General features: G+C 35.0%; 2 protein-coding genes across 12 annotated transcripts in view; one reads left to right on the top strand and one right to left on the bottom strand.

Moving 5' to 3' along the window:
• LOC309865787 (endogenous retrovirus group K member 7 Env polyprotein-like) overlaps positions 1 to 20,337 on the top strand; it is a 1,143,634-nt gene that overhangs the window by 848,307 nt on the left and 274,990 nt on the right. The gene's annotated exons all lie outside the window — the stretch shown is intronic.
• LOC309865790 (butyrophilin subfamily 1 member A1-like) overlaps positions 1 to 20,337 on the bottom strand; it is a 45,210-nt gene that overhangs the window by 7,960 nt on the left and 16,913 nt on the right. For 3 of the 11 annotated variants that reach the window (XM_082732622.1, XM_082732616.1, XM_082732614.1), the window contains 7 exons: positions 12,866 to 12,889; positions 12,094 to 12,114; positions 11,988 to 12,008; positions 11,883 to 11,903; positions 10,827 to 10,847; positions 10,464 to 10,490; positions 9,826 to 9,852 (listed from right to left, as the gene is read on the bottom strand). In XM_082732622.1, the coding sequence (XP_082588748.1) occupies positions 9,826 to 9,852; positions 10,464 to 10,490; positions 10,827 to 10,847; positions 11,883 to 11,903; positions 11,988 to 12,008; positions 12,094 to 12,114; positions 12,866 to 12,889 (162 nt within the window). Of the gene's footprint in view, positions 1 to 5,069; positions 5,182 to 9,825; positions 9,853 to 10,463; positions 10,491 to 10,826; positions 10,848 to 11,882; positions 11,904 to 11,987; positions 12,009 to 12,093; positions 12,115 to 12,865; positions 12,890 to 20,337 lie in introns of all 11 variants that reach the window. The other 8 variants (XM_082732615.1, XM_082732613.1, XR_014312265.1 and 5 more) reach the window with 7 other exon arrangements.

Here is a 20,337-nt window from a genome sequence, read left to right as displayed (position 1 = left end):
AGAATCACTGCAACAGCCCCCACCCCCTCCAGAAGATCAGCAATATCATCCAGGCAAGACCAAATTCACTGATCAAGGAGAGCTGCAGAACCAGAGCTAGGGGAAAGCAACACAAAGAATTCATGGCTTTTTTCCCCAGTGTCTTTAGTCTTGCAAAGTTAAATGTTTTTAATTTTATTTTTTTCTAATCCTATTTTTTTAATTTTTCCTCTTTCCTCTTCTAATGTTTTAAAATTATTTTATTTTAACAATACCTTTTTAAAAAATCTTTTTAAATTTTCATTGTTATGGTCATATTTTATCCCTTCACTATTTAACCTTATTTTTTGTATACATATAGTATTTTTTCTTTAAAATGTTGGGATACAATTTCTTCTAATAGATCAAAATATACCCTAAATCTAACACATGGCTTTGTTCTAGTCTCCAGCCATATCACATTCTCTCTCTCTCTCTCTCTCTCTCTCTCGTTTTTTTCCCAATTAACTTAGCTTATGAATTTCTTTTTTAGAATCATCTTTTACTTTTCACCTTTACAGGCATATTACATCCCTTCATCATGTTTATCCTTATTTGGGAGGTAGTTTCTTCTAAGAGCCAGAATACACCCCAAATCAAGTGGGTGCTGTGCTCTATTCACCAGTCTAATATATATTTTTTATTTCTTATTTTTTAATTTTTATTTTCCTCCCTTCCCCCCCCCCCCGGTTTTGGGACTCTTCTAACTTGGTCAGTGTATATTTTTCCGGGATCTTTGCCACCCTTTTAGTATTTTATTCTCTTGCTCATATATTCTTATCTGTATTAAATGACAAAGTGGAAAAACTCACCAGCCACCCCCACCAACAAAAAAGAATAAGAGGCAATGCTGATGGCTAGGGACCTAATTAATATGGATATGGGTAATATGTCAGAACTAGAGTTCAGAAAGATGATTATCAAGGTGCAAGCTGGGCTCAAAAAAGGCATGGAACATATTAGAGAATCTCTTTCTGAAGAAATTTCTGAAGAAATTAAATCACTTTCTGGAGAAATAAAAGAACTACAATCTAACTAAGTTGAAATTTTAAAAAGCTATTAATGAGGTCCAATAAATAATGGAGGTTCTTACTGCTAGGATAAATGAGGCAGAAGAGAGAATTAGTGATATTGAAGACCAAATGATGGAGAATAAAGAAGCTGAACCAAAAAAAAGAGACAATTATTGGACAATGAGGGGAGAATTTGAGAGATAAGTGACATCATAAGGGAAAACAATATTAGAATAATTGGGATCTCAGAAGAAAAAAGAGGGGGGGGGGCAGAAGGTGTATTGGAGCAAATTATTGTAGAGAATTTTCCCAATATGGCAAAGGGAACAAGCATCAAAACCCAGGAGGCGCAGAGAACCCCCCCCTCAAAATCAATAAAAATAGGTAAACCCCATCATCTAATAGTAAAACTTACAATTCTTAGTGACAAAGAGAAAATCCTGAAAGCAGCTTGGGAACTCTGAAACATACACTGGTAGAAATATTAGATTGGCAGCAGACTTATCCACAGAGACCTTGCAGGCCAGAAAGAACTGGCATGATATATTCAGAGCACTAAATGAGAAAAATATGCAGACAGAATATTATATCCAGCTAGGCTATCATTGAAAATAGAAGTAGAGGGCGTCTGGATGGCTCAGTGGATTAAGCCGCTGCCTTCGGCTCAGGTCATGATCTCAGGGTCCTGGGATCAAGTCCCACATCGGGCTCTCTGCCTGCCTCTCTGTCTACTGTGATCTCTCTCTGTCAAATAAATAAATAAAATCTTAAAAAAAAAAAAGAAAATAGAAGTAGAGATAAAAAGCTTCCAGGGCAAACAAAAACTAAAAGAATTTGAGAACACCAAATTAGCCCCACAGGGAATATTGAAAGAGTTCCTCTAAGCCAAAAGAGAGTCTAAAAGTAATAGAAGTGAAAGGAACAGAGACAATATGCAGTAACAGTCACCTTACAGGCAATACAGTGACACTAAATTAATATCTTTCAGTAGTTACCCTGAATGTAAATGGGCTAAATGCCCCAATCAAAAGACACAGGGTATCAGAATGGATACAAAAAAACAAGACCCATTGATATTCTGTCTACAAGAAACTCATTTTAGACCCAAAGGCACCTCCAGATTTACAGTGAAGGGGTAGAAAACAACTTACCATGCTAAAGGATATCAAAAGAAAGCTGGAGCAGCAATCCTTATATCAGACAAATAAAAGATGAGGAAGGACACTATATCATACTCAAAGGGTCTGTTCAACAAGAAGAGCTAGCAATTTTAAATATCTCTGCCCCTAACAAGGGAGCGGCCATTTATATAAACCAATTAATAACAAAATCAAAGAAACACATCAACACTAATACAATAATAGTAGGGGACTTTAACACCCCCCCTCACTGAAATGGACAGATCATACAAGCTAAAGATCAACAAGGAAATAAAGGCTTTAAATGATAACAGTGGACCAGATGGACATCACAGATGTATTCAGATCATTCTATCCCAAAGCAACAGAATACACATTCTTTTCTAGTGCACATGGAACATTCTCCAGAATAGATCACATCCTGATTCACAAATCAGGTATCAACCAGTACCAAAAGATTGGGATTATTCCCTGCATATTTTCAGACCACAGTGCTCTGAAGCTAGAACTCAATTGCAAGAGGAAAGTTGGAAAGAACTCAAATACATGGAGGCTAAAGAGCATCCTACTAAAGAATGAATGGGTCAACCATGAAATTAAAAAATAATTTAAAAATCATGGAAACAAATGATAATGAAAACACAACTGTTCAAAATCTTTGGGACACAGCAAAGGTGGTCCTGAGAGGAAAGTATATACCAATAGAAGCCTTTCTCAAGAAACAAGTATGGTCTCAAGTACACAACCTAAACCTACACCTAAAGGAGCTGGAGAAAGAGCAGCAAAGAAAGCCTACACCCAGCAGGAGAAGAGAAATCATAAAGATCAGAGCATAAATCAATGAAATAAAAATCAAAAGAACAGTAGAACAAATCAATGAAACTAGGAGCAGTAGGTTCTTTGAAAGAATTAATAAGATTGATAAAATCCTGGCCAGACTTATAAAAAAAAAAAAAAAAAAGAAGGAAATGACCAAAAATAAATAAATAAATAAATAAAATAATGAGTGGAAGAGGATTGATCATGACCAACACCAAAGAAAAAACAAACAATTATAAGAACATATTATGAGCAACTATACGTCACATATTTGACAATGTGGAAGAAATAGACATATTCTTAGAATGATATAAACTACCAAAACTGAACCAGGAAGAAATAGAAAACCTGAACAGTCCCATAAACAGTATGGAGACTGAGGCAGTCATCAAAAATCTCCCAACTAATAAGAGCCCAGGGCCAGACAACTGCCCAGAAGAAGCAAATGTTTAAAGAAGAATTAATACCTATTCTCCTGAAACTGTTCCAAAAAATAGAAATGGAAGGAAAACGTCTAAACTCCTTTTATGGAGCTAGAATTACCTTGGTCCCAAAACCAAACAAAGACCCCCATCAAAAAGGAGAATTACAGACCAATATCCTTGATGAACACAGATGCAAAAATTCTCACCAAAATACTAGCCAATAGGATCCAACAGTACATTAAAAGGATTATTCACTACAACCAAGTGGGATTTATTTCTGGGCTGCAAGGTTGTTTCAACATCCACAAATCAATGTGATACAATACATTAATAAAAGAAAGAACAAGAACCATATGTATTCTTAGTAGATGGTGAAAAAGCATTAACAAAGTACAGTATCCTTTCATGATCAAAAGTCTTCAGGGGGACCTGGGGGCTCAGTTGTTAAGTGTCTGCCTTAAGCTCAGTTCATGATCCCAGGGTCCTGGTATCAAGCCCCACATTGGGCTCCCTGCTTGGCAGGAAGCCTGCTTCTCCCTCTCTTACTCACCCTGCTTGTGTTCCCTCTCTCTCTCTGTGTCTCTCTAACAAATAAATAAAGTCTTTTAAAAACAAAACAAAACAAAAAAACAAAAAACCTCTTCAAAGTGTAGGGATAGAGGGTACATACCTCAATATCATCAAAGCCATCTATGAAAAACCCACAGCGAATATCATTCTCAATGGAGAAAAACAGAGCTTTTCCCCTAAGGTCAGGAACACAGCAGGCATGTCCACTATCACCAGTGCTATTCAACATAGTACTAAAAGTCTGAGCCTCGGCAATCAGACAACAAAAGGAAATAAAAGCCATTCGAATCAGCAAAGAAGTCAAACTCTCACTCTTTGCAGATGATATGATACTTTATGTGGATATCCCAAAAAACTCCACTCCAAAATTGCTAGAACTCATACAGAAATTTGGTAAAGTGTCAGGGTATAAAATCAATGCACAGAAATCAGTTGCATTTCTATACACCAATGGCAAGACAGAAGAAAGAAAAATTAAGGAGCCAATCCCATTTATAATTGTACCCAAACCATAAGTTACCTAGGAATAAACCTAACCAAAGAGGCAAAAGATCTGTACTCAGAAAAATATAAAGTACTTGTGAAAGAAATTGAGGAAGACACACAAGATGAAAAAATTTCCACACTCTTGGATTGGAAGAACAAATATTGTAAAAATGTCTATACTACTGAGAGCAAGCTACACATTTAATGCAATCCCTATGAAAATACCATCCCTTTTTTCCAAAGAAATGGGACAAATAATCCTAAAATTTGTATGGAACCAGAAAAGACCCTAAATAGCTAGAGGAATGTTGAAAAAAAAAAAAAAGCCAAAGTTAGTGGCATCACAATTCCAGACTACAAGCTTTATTAAAAAGCTGTCATCAGCAGGACAATATGGTACTAGCACAAAAAAAGACACATAGATCATTGGAACAGAATAGAGAGCCCTGAAATGGACCCCTAGCTCTATGGCCAACTAATCTTCTACAAAGCAGGAATGTCCAATAGAAAAAAGACAGTCTCTTCAACAAATGGTGTTGAGAAAATTGGACAGCCACATGCAGAAGAATGAAACTGGACGATTTCCTTACACCACACACAAAAATAGACTTCAAATGGATGAAAGACCTCAATGTGAGATAGGAATCCATCAAAATCCTTGAGGAGAACATAGTCAGCAACCTCTTCAACCTCAGCCACATCAACTTCTTCCTAGAAACATCACAAGAAGCAAGGAATCAAGGACAAAAATTAACTATTGAGACTTCATTAAGATCAAAAGCTTTTGCACAGCAAACAGTCCACAAAACCAAAAGACAACTGATAGAGTGGGAGAAGATATTTGCAAATGACATAATGGATAAAGGGCTAGTATCCAAAATCTATATAGATTTATCAAACTCAACACTGAAAGAACAAATAATCCAATCAAGAAGTGGGCAGAAGACATGAACAGACATTTCTGCAAAGAAGACATCCAGATGGCGAACAGACACATGAAAAAGTGCTCCACATCACTCAGCATCAGGAAAATACAAATCAAAACCACAATGAGATATCACTGCACACCAGTCAGAATGGTTAAAATTAACAAGTCTTGAAATGACAGATGTTAGTAAGGATGCAGAGAAAGGGTAACCCTCCTACACTATTGGTGGGAATGCAAGTGGTACAGCCACTCCACAACATGAAGATTCCTCAAAAAGTTGAAAATAGAGCTACCCTAAGACTCATCAATCACACTACTGGTTATTTACCCTAAAAGTACATAGTGATCCAGAGGGGCATAATCACCCAAATGTTTATAACACCAATGTCCACAATAGCCAAACTATGGAAAGAACCGAGATGTCCACCTAATGGATATATAAGAAGTGGTGTGTACACACACACACACACACACACACACACACACACAGAAAGAGAGAGATAAATACTATGCAGCCATAAAAAATGAAACCTTGCCATTTGCAATGATGTGGATGGAACCAGAGGGTATTATTCTGAATGAAGTAAGTCAATCAGAGAAAGACAATTATCATATGAACTCTCTGATATGAGGAACTTGAGAGGCAGAGTGGAGGCTTGGGGGTAGGGAAGGAAAAAATTGAAACAAGATGGGATCAGGAGGAAGACAAACCATAAGAGACTCTTACTCTCACAAACAAACTGAGGGTTGCTGGGGATTGGGGAGGTAGGGAGAGTGTGGTTGGGTTATGGACATTGGGGAAGGTATGTAGTATGATGAGTGCTGTGAAATATGTAAGCCTGATGATTCACAGACCTGTACCTTGGGGCAAATAATACATTATATGTTAATCAAAATAATTTTTGAAAAGAAAATGAAAGGACAATACAAAAACTAGAAAAAAATTATGTTCAAAAAATTTATCTGAGGGGCGCCTGGGTGGCTCAGTGGGTTAAGCCGCTGCCTTCGGCTCAGGTTGTGGTCTCGGGGTCCTGGGATCGAGTCCCGCATTGGGCTCTCTCTGGGAGCCTGCTTCCTCTCTCTCTCTCTGCCTCTCTGCCCACTTGTGATTTCTCTCTGCCAAATAAATAAATAAAATCTTTAAAAAAAATTTATCTGATAAAATATTTGTATCCAAATTAAAAAGATTTCTTAAAAGTCAAAAATGGAGTGACAAATATTTCAATTGAAAAATGGCAAAATAGGGTGCCTGGGTGGCATAATTATTTAAGCCTCTGCTTATGTCATGATCCCAGGGTCCTAAGATGGAGCCCCTTGTCAGGATTCCTGCTCAGTGGAGAATGTGTTTCTTCCTCTACTCTGCCCTGCTCATGCACACTTGCTCACTCTCTCTCATTTGCTCTCTCTTTCAAATAAATAAATAAGTTCTATTTACAAAATAAAAATTAAATTTAAAATGGCAAAATAATAGATATTTCATCAAGGAAGGAATACAAAGGCTATAAACCACATCAAATAATATTCAACATCATTTTACATTAGAGAAAGTCAAACCAATACCACAAAAAGATACACTTCACATCCACTAAGAAGACCATAATGAGAATTACAGATAATAATAAATGCGGTAATGTATTGTTGTCTAAAATGTAAAATGGTACAGACACTTTGGTTAACAGTTTGACAATTTCATTTCATGTTAAACATAAATTTATCATATGATTTAGAATTCCCACTCCTAATTTATAACCAAGAAAAAGTAAAACATATTTTTGACCAAAGATGTGTATGTGAATGTTCCTAGCAGAATTGTTCATAAGGCTTCAAATGTGGAAACTGGTGCATTCACTCTGGAAAACAGTCTGGAGTTTCCTCAAAAAGTTAAAAATAGAACTACCCTATGATTCAGCAATTTTGCTACTAAATATTTAAAAAAATATATTGGTTTGAAGGGACACATGCATACCGATGTTTATAGCAGCATTATTTACAATAGCTTAATTATGGAAAGAGTCCATATGTTCATTGACTGTTGAATGGGTAAAGAAATTGTGGGGTGTGTGTGTGTGTATATGTGTATATATATACACACAAAAATGTATACATATATACACATACATATATGTATGTATATATATATAAATGTATACATATATGTCATATATGTATACATTTATATATATACAAAATGTCATACATATTTGTATATACAAAAATGTATACATATATACACATTATATATACATACATATATGTATATATGTATACATTTTTGTATATATGAATATATAAATATACATACACATATATAATGAAATATTACTCAACCATAAGAAAGAATAAAATCTTATCATTTTATAACAACATGGATGGAGCTAGAGTGTCAGTGAGGTCAGTCAGTCAGAGAAGGACAAATACCAGAACTCTCTCATATGTGGAATTTAAGAAATGAAAGAGATGAACATAGGGTAATAAAAAAGAGAGAAAGAGAAACCATAAAACAGGCTCTTAATGACAAAGAACAAACAGGATTTCTGGAGGGGAGGTGGGTTCAGGGAAAGGGCTAAATGTGTGATCGGTGATAAGGAGGGCAATTGCTGTGGTGAGGCTGGGGTGTTATATGTGAATAAATCACTAAATTCTATTTCTGAAACTAATATTACACTATGTGTTTACTAAGTAGAATATAAATTAAAATTTAAAACTATAAAATAAAGTGGAAGTATTCTAAAAACCTATTATCTAGGGTATAAATAAGCATAATGTGGCATATCCTTACAATGGAATACTATCTGGCAATGTAAAAGAACAAAGTACTAAAACATGCTAAAAGGAGAGTCTCAAAAACATGTTAAATGGAAAAAAAAAAGAAAAACCATTTATTACATGATCCCAATCATACATGTCCAAAAGGCAAAGCTATAAGAGAGAGTAAGTAGACTAGGGATTGCCTGAGCCTGGGAAAGGACTGGCAGAAAATGGAAACAAAAGATCTTTCCAGGTGATAGAAATCTTCTAAAACTGGCTCTGATGATTGTTGCCCAACTGTGTAAATGTATTAACAAATCGTTGAATTGATTTTCAAAACATGAGTGAACACGTAGTTAGATGTATGGTATATATATTATATCCAATAAGATTTTCTCCAAAAAAATGAGCTTAAAGTAAAGCATACTGTAAGCATGAAAGATGCAAAGCATATTTTGAAATAAATTTGCATGAGCCAGAAGAGTGCTTTGCCACTATGCACTTGAAGTGGGGGATAGCCAAGGGCTATTGAGGAAAACTGGAAGCAAGTTATCTCAAGAGCAGAACAAGGATCTACATAATCAGGAAAACACTTCCACCCTCAGAATAGGGGGCCTTCACAGAATCCCTGGTGGAAATTCTTACTGCTGTTGGTAAATGATGATTATAGTGCTTTCTCCTTCCTTATTCCAAACATAAATTGTTATCCATGTTTTATTGCATTGTCTAAGTATGGAATAAAGGGTGCAGACAACTCCTGTCTATGAGTACACAGATTTCAATATCCAGAAGAGTTACATCTACTGACAGAAGACAAATGGGCATCTCCTAGAGATCTTGGCCTTAGAGTTAGTTGCAATGACTCCATGGACCCTTGGTTTCTCTTTTTGAAAAAGACCAAGTTAGATAGATACAGGAAAAGAAGCATTAGGTTGATCTTTGGTTACCTGAAAGTCAGCTTTTTGTAGAGATGGCAAAACTCTAACAATACTCATTGCTTTTCTGTTTTCTGGGAAAACAGCTAAACCACCTTTCCCAGCTCCCTTTATGCCTAGGTGAAACCACATGACAGAACTGGCCTATGTAGGTGTACACCTCTCAACCTCTGCCACAAAACACTATAGATTTTGGTGATCTTCACATTTCTTTTTCTCAAAAAATTGTGACTGTCTTTGAAGGACATCTAGAATATTGGAAAGTTACACAGTGAAAGAACTAGGTCTAAGTCTTTGCTTAGAGGGCATCTTCCAAGTAGATCTTCTTAACCAGGTAGGTATTTGTATGACACATTAAAGATACACTCTAGCTTGATAAACTGTTTCATGTTTCGATGTTTATTTGAAAGAGTAGCTAGGATTAATTCACAAAAATATAAAACTTCCTTTAATTGTGATAAAGGAAAAAGGAAATTTATTAAATTGACAAGATACTATTTTTATTTCTTAGTATCTTCTTTAGTTAACTTGTAAGTGTCCCACGAGACACAGGCTGGAAAAAGATGGAAAGAAAAGTAATTTATATTTCTTGGTAAGTTTTCTATGGAACAGAAGTTATGTACAATACTTTTTTTTTTCCTCTGTCATGTGGTAGTTGGTAGCATGGAATCTTGCAGAATTGGGGAGCTTAGCTACATATCTTAGATGCAGGGAAAATGATCATGGTTAGGATAATGTACTCACCAGGGTACAATGATGCATTCTGCCAGTCTGCAGGTGAACAAAATGATGAAATATTATTACTCTCTCCTGGTCCTTCTTATATCTTTTCCTCTCCTCATCACTGACATTCTCTAAGCATTCATGACATATTTATCTGTCTGTTGCTTTTCTTCCTCACAAGCATGTGACCATTCCATTCTTAAACTAGAAAATGGTTGAGTTGTGTATGTGTGTGGAAAAATATAAAGTTAGAAAAAAAGGCAAACTAAAAACAATAAAAAGAAGAAAGGAAATAAGGGAGATAGAAAATGAAGAAGTAATGATAGGAAGGTAAGTAGTTTGAGATAAAGATAGATAAGAAGGATGGGAAAATGGAAGGTAAGAAGAGAGGTGAAGGAAGAAGAAAAGGAAGGAATTAGGAACAACAGAGTGAAGGAATAAAGAATTGAGAAAGTGAGATGAAGTGAAAGGGATATTCCAAATTAGGGAAAAATAAGTTAACTAACTACAGATTCTCTTTCATTTATGCTCCTACACAGTGAATACAGGCAATGGTATAATATGCCTGACTCTCTGGGAACAGAGTTTAGAGCTGAGTTAGGAGTCTTATTATTTATGGAATTTAAGAACTGCCATGAAAGAACTTCTGGGCTACTTACCATTCCTAAATTGGGCTCTTCTCTGATCTGAAAGGAAAAGTACACAGAAGACTGAGACTCTTGAGGAGGTAAAAATGCAAATAAAGACATGCATTCTTTGATAATCTAATTATCACTATAATATTAATCAATCCATTGCTCCTTATAAATTATTTCTTACAGATATAATAAAGATGACTCACATGATGTTTAGGACTTAAGGTAAACAGGTAAATCATTCCTAGCATGATAACTACAATATAGAGAGGCGATAGGAAAATTAAAAGACACTCCAAATTAAAGAGGTAGAGAAACAGGATAAAGTGAAGCATGGGATTTCCACAATATATCTTGCAAATATTTCAACTATTGGAATACAATTACCAATTTCCTTTTGCAATTCTCCTGAAATACAAAAGTGAAAACACTATTTTAATATCACAGAGAAAAGAAAAATTAAAGTTTCTTAAATGAATAACATGTGAAATAAGTTACTTTAATTAAAGTTTTTTTTAAAAAGCCCTCACTTCTTTAGAACACTTACCAGAAACAAAAAATACAAAAATATATCACATGCTTACATGGATAAATTATTTTACATTTGAAATTCAAGAGAAAATTCACCAAGTCCGCAGTGATACATTGTTTTTGAAGTCGTTTAGAATGCTGATACTAATAAATATCATCACCTGCAATGTGATACTACCCATCATCTGTGCGGTAACAGCTACAATTTATTCAATGCATTCACTGAGATAGGTATTATTTAATGGTTTTATATAATTACCCAATTGAATGCTAGCAAAATAATGGGGAAGTAGTATTCCTCTGTTTACAGAATAAAGGTCTGAGAATCAAAGGGGTGAACAACATTGTGAAGTTTCTGTTGGCAAATGAACAGATCAAAGATTTAAATCTAAGTAAGTTAAACTGCAAATTAAAGACTCAATCACTACGCCATAATCCTCCACTTTTAGTCCAGCCAGCTGATGCTTCAGTCAAAAGGTAGAGTAGTAGTGTTTGTTCTGTATAAGGAACAACCTATTGCACATTTCTTTGATAAAATAGTGTCATAGTTAGAAGAGTTTCAGTTTTGCTTAGAATCAGGTTGTAGGCACAGCAAGCATGGTGAGAGCTCTTTCAAATATATTGTCAGATTATATTTGACTTATTTCAGAGCCACTAGAAGAAGTTATTGCTAATGTCATGGAGACAGCTGAAAAATAATACATTAAATTAAGACAAGGGTGAATGAGAGAAGTGAGTTAACTAATGGGAGAATAAGAAAGAAAGAAACAGGAAGGGAAATAGTAATATAATAAACACGAATGAAAATCATAAGAGAAATTATACAGAGAAAGTAGGGGGAATAGAAAAGGAAAAAGCAGCAAAAATCCATATAGGAAGATCGTATCTTGAAAATAAGTTATTAAATTTTACCATTTTTTTCCCTGAGTTCACCTAAAAGCAAAACAGAGCAATATGAAAACCACTATGACATAGACAAAAGGAATATCATATTTTGTAAATAGTATTAAATTTTACCATTTTCTTTTCTAGGTTCATCTGAAAATAAAACAGAGTAATATGAAAATTACTATGACATAGACAATAGGAATATCATATTTTGTAAATAGTCATTACATTTTACCATTTTCTTTCCTAGGTTCACCTGAAAATAAAACAGAGTAATATGAAAATCACTATGACACACATAATAGAAATATATTTTGTAAATATTTGTTAGATTTTTATCATTTTCTTTCCTAGGTTCACTTGAAAAATTAAAAGAAAGTCGTATAAGAATCATTATGAAACAAACAAAATGAACAAAAACCTTTTCTCCTGTTGTGTATAGAGTAGGTTAGCCACTTCAGAGAAAAAAAAAGATTACATTTATTTTATAGGTGTTTTACTGAAAAACTTATGGGTTTCCACATTGTTTTATGTGAAATGGCAAAGCAGAAAAATAATTTTAAATTTCTTGTGACTGAACTTAACATCTCCCAAAATAATTTCCTGAAGTCTTCTATAGGCATGATATCATTGTCATAATAATCATCACCATCACCATCACCATCATCATCAAGATCATTGTCACCATCATACCCAACATCCCCACTGACATTCATTAACTGCTTTCTCTGCATTAAGCTCTGTGATACATGTTTCACAAGCAGCATCACATTTGATCACCGAAAGTGCTTCAGATATTATGATGCTTATGCAAAAGAGTAAACTGAAGTTAGAGCAACAGAAGTGATCTGCAAATAAAGTAACGGAAGGTCAAATCAATTCATTTACTAGGGGAAAATGTCCTTGGTTCAACACAATGCCAAGATGCCCAGGGCTGCTCTCATACAGTCAAGAGCTGACAATATTTAATTGCATGATTTGTACTTATGTGAAGATAAAATGGCTACCTGGCTCTTCTTTCTTCCTTTTCTCTGAAAAAGAGATTAGACAAAAATTTAGACAGTTTAGAAAAAAAAAACAAACAGGAAAATTTTATTACATATTAAACTGAAACAAATTACAAGTGTAACAATAGAGTTACCAGTAGATTGGTGTACAAGGAAGAAAGTTTTATTTGGTATAATGTCAAGATACCAAACACCTTTTCTTTTTACTGTCTGAAACTGAGTTTGTTGCAATGATAGACTTTCTAAGTGACTTAAGATTTGAAACTCATCATCTTTTATTTTTCTCTGAAAATCAAATGAGATTTTTTTTATATAATTTTTTATTTTTTATAAACACATATTTTTATTCCCAGGGGTACAGGTCTGTGAATCACCAGGCTTACACACTTAAAATTTTTTTTTAAATTAACATATAATGTAGTATTAGCCCAGTGGTACAGGTCTGAATCACCAGGCTTACACACTTCACAGCACTCACCATAGCACATACCCTCCCCAATGTCCATATCAAATGAGAAATATTGATTAAAATAATTGAAGTAATTCATAAATAAAAGTACAGAGGATCAAATATCAGTTCTTTTAGGGGCAAACTATTATTACAAAATGCCAAAGTACCAAAAGCATTGCTTTTCTATAATCCAGGACAGGGTTTCCTTTATTAATACATTTTCTGTTCTGGTGGAGATAAATTTCCCTTTAACTTCCTCCCTTTCTCTGAATAAATTCATTAAGCTTATTTATTTCAAATAATTGATACAGCATAAAAATGAATTCAAGAGGGCAAAATTTATTCGATCATTAATTAAATTGCTTGTGGATGAAGAGAAAACACCTTTTCACATCTTCAAAACAAATAGAAGAAATTTTTTATTTTCAGAATTTACAATCTCTTATTTCTATCCACATGTTTTTCCCTTCTTCTCATTTGCTCCTTCTGTTATTTCCCTTATGTTCAGAAGTTTCTTTAGGATTTCGTATGAGACAAATCTGGTAACTACTTTTGGTCTTGTCTTTGTTTTCTTGACTTTTTTTCTTCTACACATTAAAGATTTTCTTTTGTCTTTTTGCTGAAGTCTCTTTTCACTGAATATATAGACTAGTGGGTTGACAGTTTTTTCTTTCAGTATTTTAATGACTTTGCTTTATTTTACTCTTGCTTCTATGATTTTCGGTGTGAAGTCACCTGGTTTTGAATCATTTGTCCTTTCTTGTTTTACTTTAGATAAGTTCAAGAGCTATTTCTTTAATTTGGCTTTCAAAAATTATGATCAAAATAATTCTAGGCATGTCGGTATTCTTTAAGTTTATTCTGCTTATACTTTGCCAAGCATTTTGCATCTTTAAGTTTACATTTTTTACCAAGTGTGAGAGAATTTTGACAGTCTTCTTCAAATAGATTATATGCTCCAATCTTTCTCCTCTCTTCCTGGGAATTTCTTTATTAATGTGCAAAAACTTTTTTTTAATATTTCCAAATATCTTTATGCAGAAAACTTACACACACTGTAAATATTTCCACTTTTCCTTTGTAAATTAATTTTTTCTACTTTAATGCTAATATAATTAACATGCAGTTATATTGGTGTCAGGTGTCTAATATAGTGACTCAATGATTCTACAAGCTACTCAGTGCTAAACATGGTTAAGTGTACTCTTAATCCCCATCACCTGTTTCACCTATTCCCCCACTCACCTCCTTTCTGGTAAGTCTTGATTTGTTCTCTATAGTTAAGAGTCCATTTTTTTTTGAGTTGTATTTCTTTTACTTTGTTCATTAGTTTTATTTCTTAAATTCCACATATGACTGAAATCTTATGGTATTTTTCTTTCTTTGTCTTATTTCATTTAGTATTATACTCTCTAGCTCCATCCATATTGTTGCAAATGTCAAGATTTCATTCCTTTTTATGGCTGAATAATATTCTATTTTGTATATATTCTTTTTCTTCTTTATCCATTCATCTATCCATGGAGACTTGGGCTGCTTCCATAATTTGTCTGTTGTAGATAATACTGCAAGAAATATAGGCTATGCTTATATCCTTTTGAATTAGTGGTTTTGGATTCTTAGGGGTAAATAGCCAGTAGGACAATTGTTGGGTCATAATATAGTTCCAGTTTTAACTTTTGAGGAATCTCCATACTGTTTTCCAGAGTGGCTGCACCAGTTTGCATTCCCACCAATAGTGAGTGAGGGTTCCCTTTTCTCTACATCCTCATCAAGACTTGTTTTTTCCTGTATTTTTGATTTTGGAAATTCCATTTTCTGGTCTTTTTCCTTATTATCTACATTTTCTTATTGTGCTAATGCAGTAGTATTTAAATTTCAGATGTATCTTTCAATTCTAAAATTTTGATTTGACTATTTTTTCCTAGTTTCTATTTGTCTGATGTGAATTTTCATTCTTTTTATTTCTAGTCTCTTTTATTTTACCTGATGAAGCACAGAAATCATAGTTTCCCCCTCTTTTTAATGTTTTTTATATATAGCCCCATATATCCTTTACCCAGATCCCCTAATGAAAAAAAACATCTCATATAACTGTAGTAAAATATCAAAGCCAAGAAACTGGTTATAATTCTGTTAATTATACAACATACCTCATTCGGGTTTCACCATTTTTGCATGCATTGATGTGCACGTGCACGTGTGATACATTTTCTCCCATCTATAGACTCAAGAAACCACAATCAAGATATATGTGAGACCATAGATCTTATCTATTCTTCTATATTATCCAACAGTCATTGGGTTTATATATAGCAAGTGTTTCCAGGGTGGGAGTGTATATAAATTCCCTATTGGTCACTGGTAGAAATGGAATGCTGACTATTACTGCCACATTGGCTACTAGCAGAAGTCTAATTTAGCTTGCCCCTCTGCCCCAGTGATAACTTTCCTGAAGAAAGCAGAACATGGTCTCATATCTCCTCACATCTCCTCCTCACTCTGTATAGGGAGAAAGCTTAGCTAAAACACACAGATGCCTGGGTGGAATGAAAACAGAATGCCACCTAACACAGCCTTGCACTGCCTCCTTTTGCCTCATGCTGCCAGCTAGAAGTGGAAGCTTAGTTATTCTCTAAGACTGAAACTATTGGGAGGTTGGGGAAAACTGTTGTTACTTGTCCTAGAGTAAGGCAGGTGTTATCCTAAAGCTCTTCTGTTCTGGTAGGCCATAGTTTCCCTCATAGTTTTTCTAAACAAATTCAGCTAAGCTGTAGTATATGAGATCAACATACAAATGGCTTTATCCTATATACAAGCAATAAACTTTCCAAAAATGAGAATAACAAAACAATTCCATTAACAATAGTTCATAAAAGAATAAAAAGTTAGGAATAAATTTAACCAAGGAGGGCAATATATATATATATATATATATATACTCAAATTTTGCTTCTGTCTGTACCAATATATATTTTTAATATATATTTTTATTATTGGGGTGACTATATTATATTTATTTAAATTGATTTTTAAAAAATTTGATCTTGCTTTTATTTAACAGCATTTATTTAAATCTAGTGTGTTTGTTTTCAGAATAAAATATACTTTATAGGATTTCATTTATTAATAAAATAATGTATTCTTATTGCCATCTATAAACACTGAAAAAAAATCCCAGTTTATTTATTTGGATATCTCTATCTGTTCAGGATTTTTTAATTTGTAGGCACTGCATAGTGTATTTTTCTAAGGAGGTAATTTTTTTTGTACAGAAGAATGCTAAAAATTATGAAAAATAAGGGAAAAAAACATTTCCCCATAAATGTTACTTGAGAATTAAGGATTTCATTCTTACACTTTCACATTACTTATGATAAAATATATTATTTTTTACCTTCCATATAACTGAGGATTCATTCTCTAATATAAGAATCTATTCTCTAATTAAGATAAACAAGTCCTTTATATGATCATTAAGATTTCCATTAAATGCTATCAGTGATAGTGAACTCATGACTTCCTTTGCAAAAATACTCAATAAGGAGAAAGGTCTTATTTTTAAACTTTTTCTTTATATAGAGCTCAAATATTACTTTTTACAGCTTCAACCAGTTATTTCTAATCCTAACAGTTGAGATATGTTATCAAATGATGACAAATTATCAAAGTAATCAAATATTTTACAAGTAACTCAAGTGCTGTAGATTTCCCTGTTAAACATTATTTATACTGTTAATTTTACAGACATGTTTCCAGAACCTTAACAGTTTGGGGAATAATACACTTGGTGAATTGCAGTTTTTCAAAACCTCTATTAAATATGTTTATTAGAAGTACATGTGAGGGGGAGGAGTCAAGATGGCGGAGAAGTAGCAAGCTGAGACTGCCTCAGCTAGCCGGAGATCAGCTAGATAGCTTATCTAAAGATTGCAAACACCTGAAAATCCATTGGCAGATCGAAGAGAAGAAGAACAGCAATTCTGGAAACAGAAAAACAACCACTTTCTGAAACGTAGGACCGGCGGAGAAGTGAATCCAAAGTGACGGGATTCCCGGGGGGAGGGGCTGGCTCCCGGCAAGCTGCGGAGCAACCGCGCACAAAATCAGGACTTTTAAAAGTCTGTTCCACTGAGGGACATCGCTCCAGAGGCTAAACCGGGGCGAAGTCCATGCGGGGTCAGCGTGGCCTCAGGTCCTGCAGGGTCACACAAGGATCGGGGGTGTCTGAGTGTCGCAGAGCTTGCGGGTATTGGAACAGGAAAGCCGGCTAAAGAGACAGAGCCGACAGTAAGCTCACAGCTCGGTGTTACCTTGAACCGGTCGCAGGCTCGGTGAGCTCGGAGCGCGGCCGGAGGTCAGGCAGACAGGAGTAACTGGGTGCTGTTCTCTGAGGGCGCACTGAGGAGTGGGGCCCTGGGCTCTCGGCTCCTCTGGGCCAGAGACCAGGAGGCCGCCATTTGTATTCCCATCCTCCGGAACTCTACGGAAAGCGCTCAGGGAACAAAAGCTCCTGAAAGCAAACCCGAGCGGATTACTCACCCCGGCCCCGGGAAAGGGCGGTGTAATTCCGCCTGGGGCAAAGACACTTGAGAATCACTACAACAGGCCCCTCCCCCAGAAGATCAACAAGAAATCCGGCCGAGACCAAGTTCACCTACAAAGGAGTGCGGTTTGATACCAAGGAGAGCAGCAGAATTCCAGAGGAGGAGAAAGCCACGCACGGAACTCATGGCTTTTTTCCTGTGATTTTTTTTAGTCTTGCAGTTAATTTAATGTTTTCTTTTTCATTTTTTGCTTTTTTTATTTTCTTCTCGACTTCGGGTAAAAAAATTTTTTTTTTAACTGTTACCTTTTTCTTTTTTAATGATTTTTTACTAGTTTATCTAATATATATATTTTTTCTTTTTTACATTTTTCTTAGGTGTTTTCTTTTTTTAAAAATTCTTTTCTTTTTTTTTTCTTTTTTTTTCTTTCTTCCTTTTTGAACCTCTTTTTATCCCCTTTCTCCCCACTCACGATTTTGGATCTCTTCTAATTTGGTTAAAGCATATTTTCCTGGGGTTGTTGCCACCCTTTTAATATTTTACTTGCCCCTTCATTTACTCTTATCTGGACAAAATGACAAGACGGAAAAATTCAACACAAAAAAAAAGAACAAGAGGCAGTACCGAAGGCTAGGGACCTAATCAATACAGACATCGGTAATATGTCAGATCTAGAGTTCAGAATGACAATTGTCAAGGTTCTAGCCAGGCTCGAAAAAGGCATGGAAGATATTAGAGAAACCCTCTCAAGAGATATAAAAGCCCTTTCTGGAGAAATAAAAGAACGAAAATCTAACCAAGTTGAAATCAAAAAATCTATACTGAGGTGCAATCAAAAATGGAGGCTCTCACTGCTACAATAAATGAGGCAGAAGAAAGAATTAGTGATATAGAAGACCAAATGACAGAGAATAAAGAAGCTGAGCAAAAGAGGGACAAACAGCTACTGGACCACGAGGGGAGAATTCGAGAGATAAGTGACACCATAAGACGAAACAACATTAGAATAATTGGGATTCCAGAAGAAGAAGAAAGAGAGAGGGGAGAAGATGGTATACTGGAGAGAATTATTGGGGAGAATTTCCCCAATATGGCAAAGGGAACGAGCATGAAAATTCAGGAGGTTTAGAGAACGCCCCTCAAAATTAATAGGAATAGGCCCACACCCCGTCACCTAATAGTAAAATTTACAAGTCTCAGTGACAAAGAGAAAATCCTGAAAGCAGCCTGGGAAAAGAAGTCTGTAACATACAATGGTAAAAATATTAGATTGGCAGCTGAATTATCCACAGAGACCTGGTAGGCCAGAAAGAGCTGGCATGATATTTTCATAGCACTAAACGAGAAAAACATGCAGCCCAGAATACTATATCCAGCTAGGCTATCATTGAAAATAGAAGGAGAGATTAAAAGCTTCCAGGACAAACAAAAACTGAAAGAATTTGCAAATACCAAACCAGTTCTACAGGAAATATTGAAAGGGGTCCTCTAAGCAAAGAGAGAGCCTACAAGTGGTAGATCAGAAAGGAACAGAGACCATATACAGTAACAGTCACCTTACAGGCAATACAATGGCACTAAATTCATATCTCTCAATAGTTACCCTGAATGTGAATGGGCTAAATGCCCCTGTCAAAAGACACAGGGTATCAGAATGGATAAAAAAACAAAACCCATCTATATGTTGCCTCCAAGAAACTCATTTTAAGCCCGAAGACACCTCCAGATTTAAAGTGAGAGGGTGGAAAAGAATTTACCATGCTAATGGACATCAGAAGAAAGCAGGAGTGGCAATCCTTATATCAGATCAATTAGATTTTAAGCCAAAGACTATAATAAGTGATGAAGAAGGACACTATATCATACTCAAAGGGTCTGTCCAACAAGAAGATTTAACAATTTTAAATATCTATGCCCCCAACGTGGGAGCAGCCAACTATATAAACCAATTAATAACAAAATCAAAGAAACACATCAACAATAATACAATAATAGTAGGGGACTTTAACACTCCCCTCACTGAAATGGACAGATCATCTAAGCAAAAGATCAGCAAGGAAATAAAGGCCTTAAATGACACACTGGACCAGATGGGCATCACAGATATATTCAGAATATTTCATCCCAAAGCTCAGAATACACATTCTTCTCTAGTGCACATGGAACATTCTCCAGAATAGATCACATCCTCGGTCCTAAATCAGGACTCAACCGGTATCAAAAGATTGGGATCATTCCCTGCATATTTTCAGACCACAATGCTCTAAAGCTAGAACTCAACCACAAAAGGAAGTTTGGAAAGAACCCAAATACATGGAGACTAAACAGTATCCTACTAAAGAATGAATGGGTCAACCGCGAAATTAAAGAAGAATGGAAAAAAATCATGGAAACAAATGATAATGAAAATACAAGGGTTCAAAATCTGTGGGACACAACAAAGGCAGTCCTGAGAGGAAAATATATAGCGGTAC

This window comes from Mustela nivalis, assembly GCF_964662115.1.
Source record: "Mustela nivalis genome assembly, chromosome: 5".
NCBI lineage: Eukaryota > Metazoa > Chordata > Mammalia > Carnivora > Mustelidae > Mustela > Mustela nivalis.
Note: the sequence above shows the minus strand (reverse complement) of the source record. Positions and strands in the feature narration are given on the sequence as shown.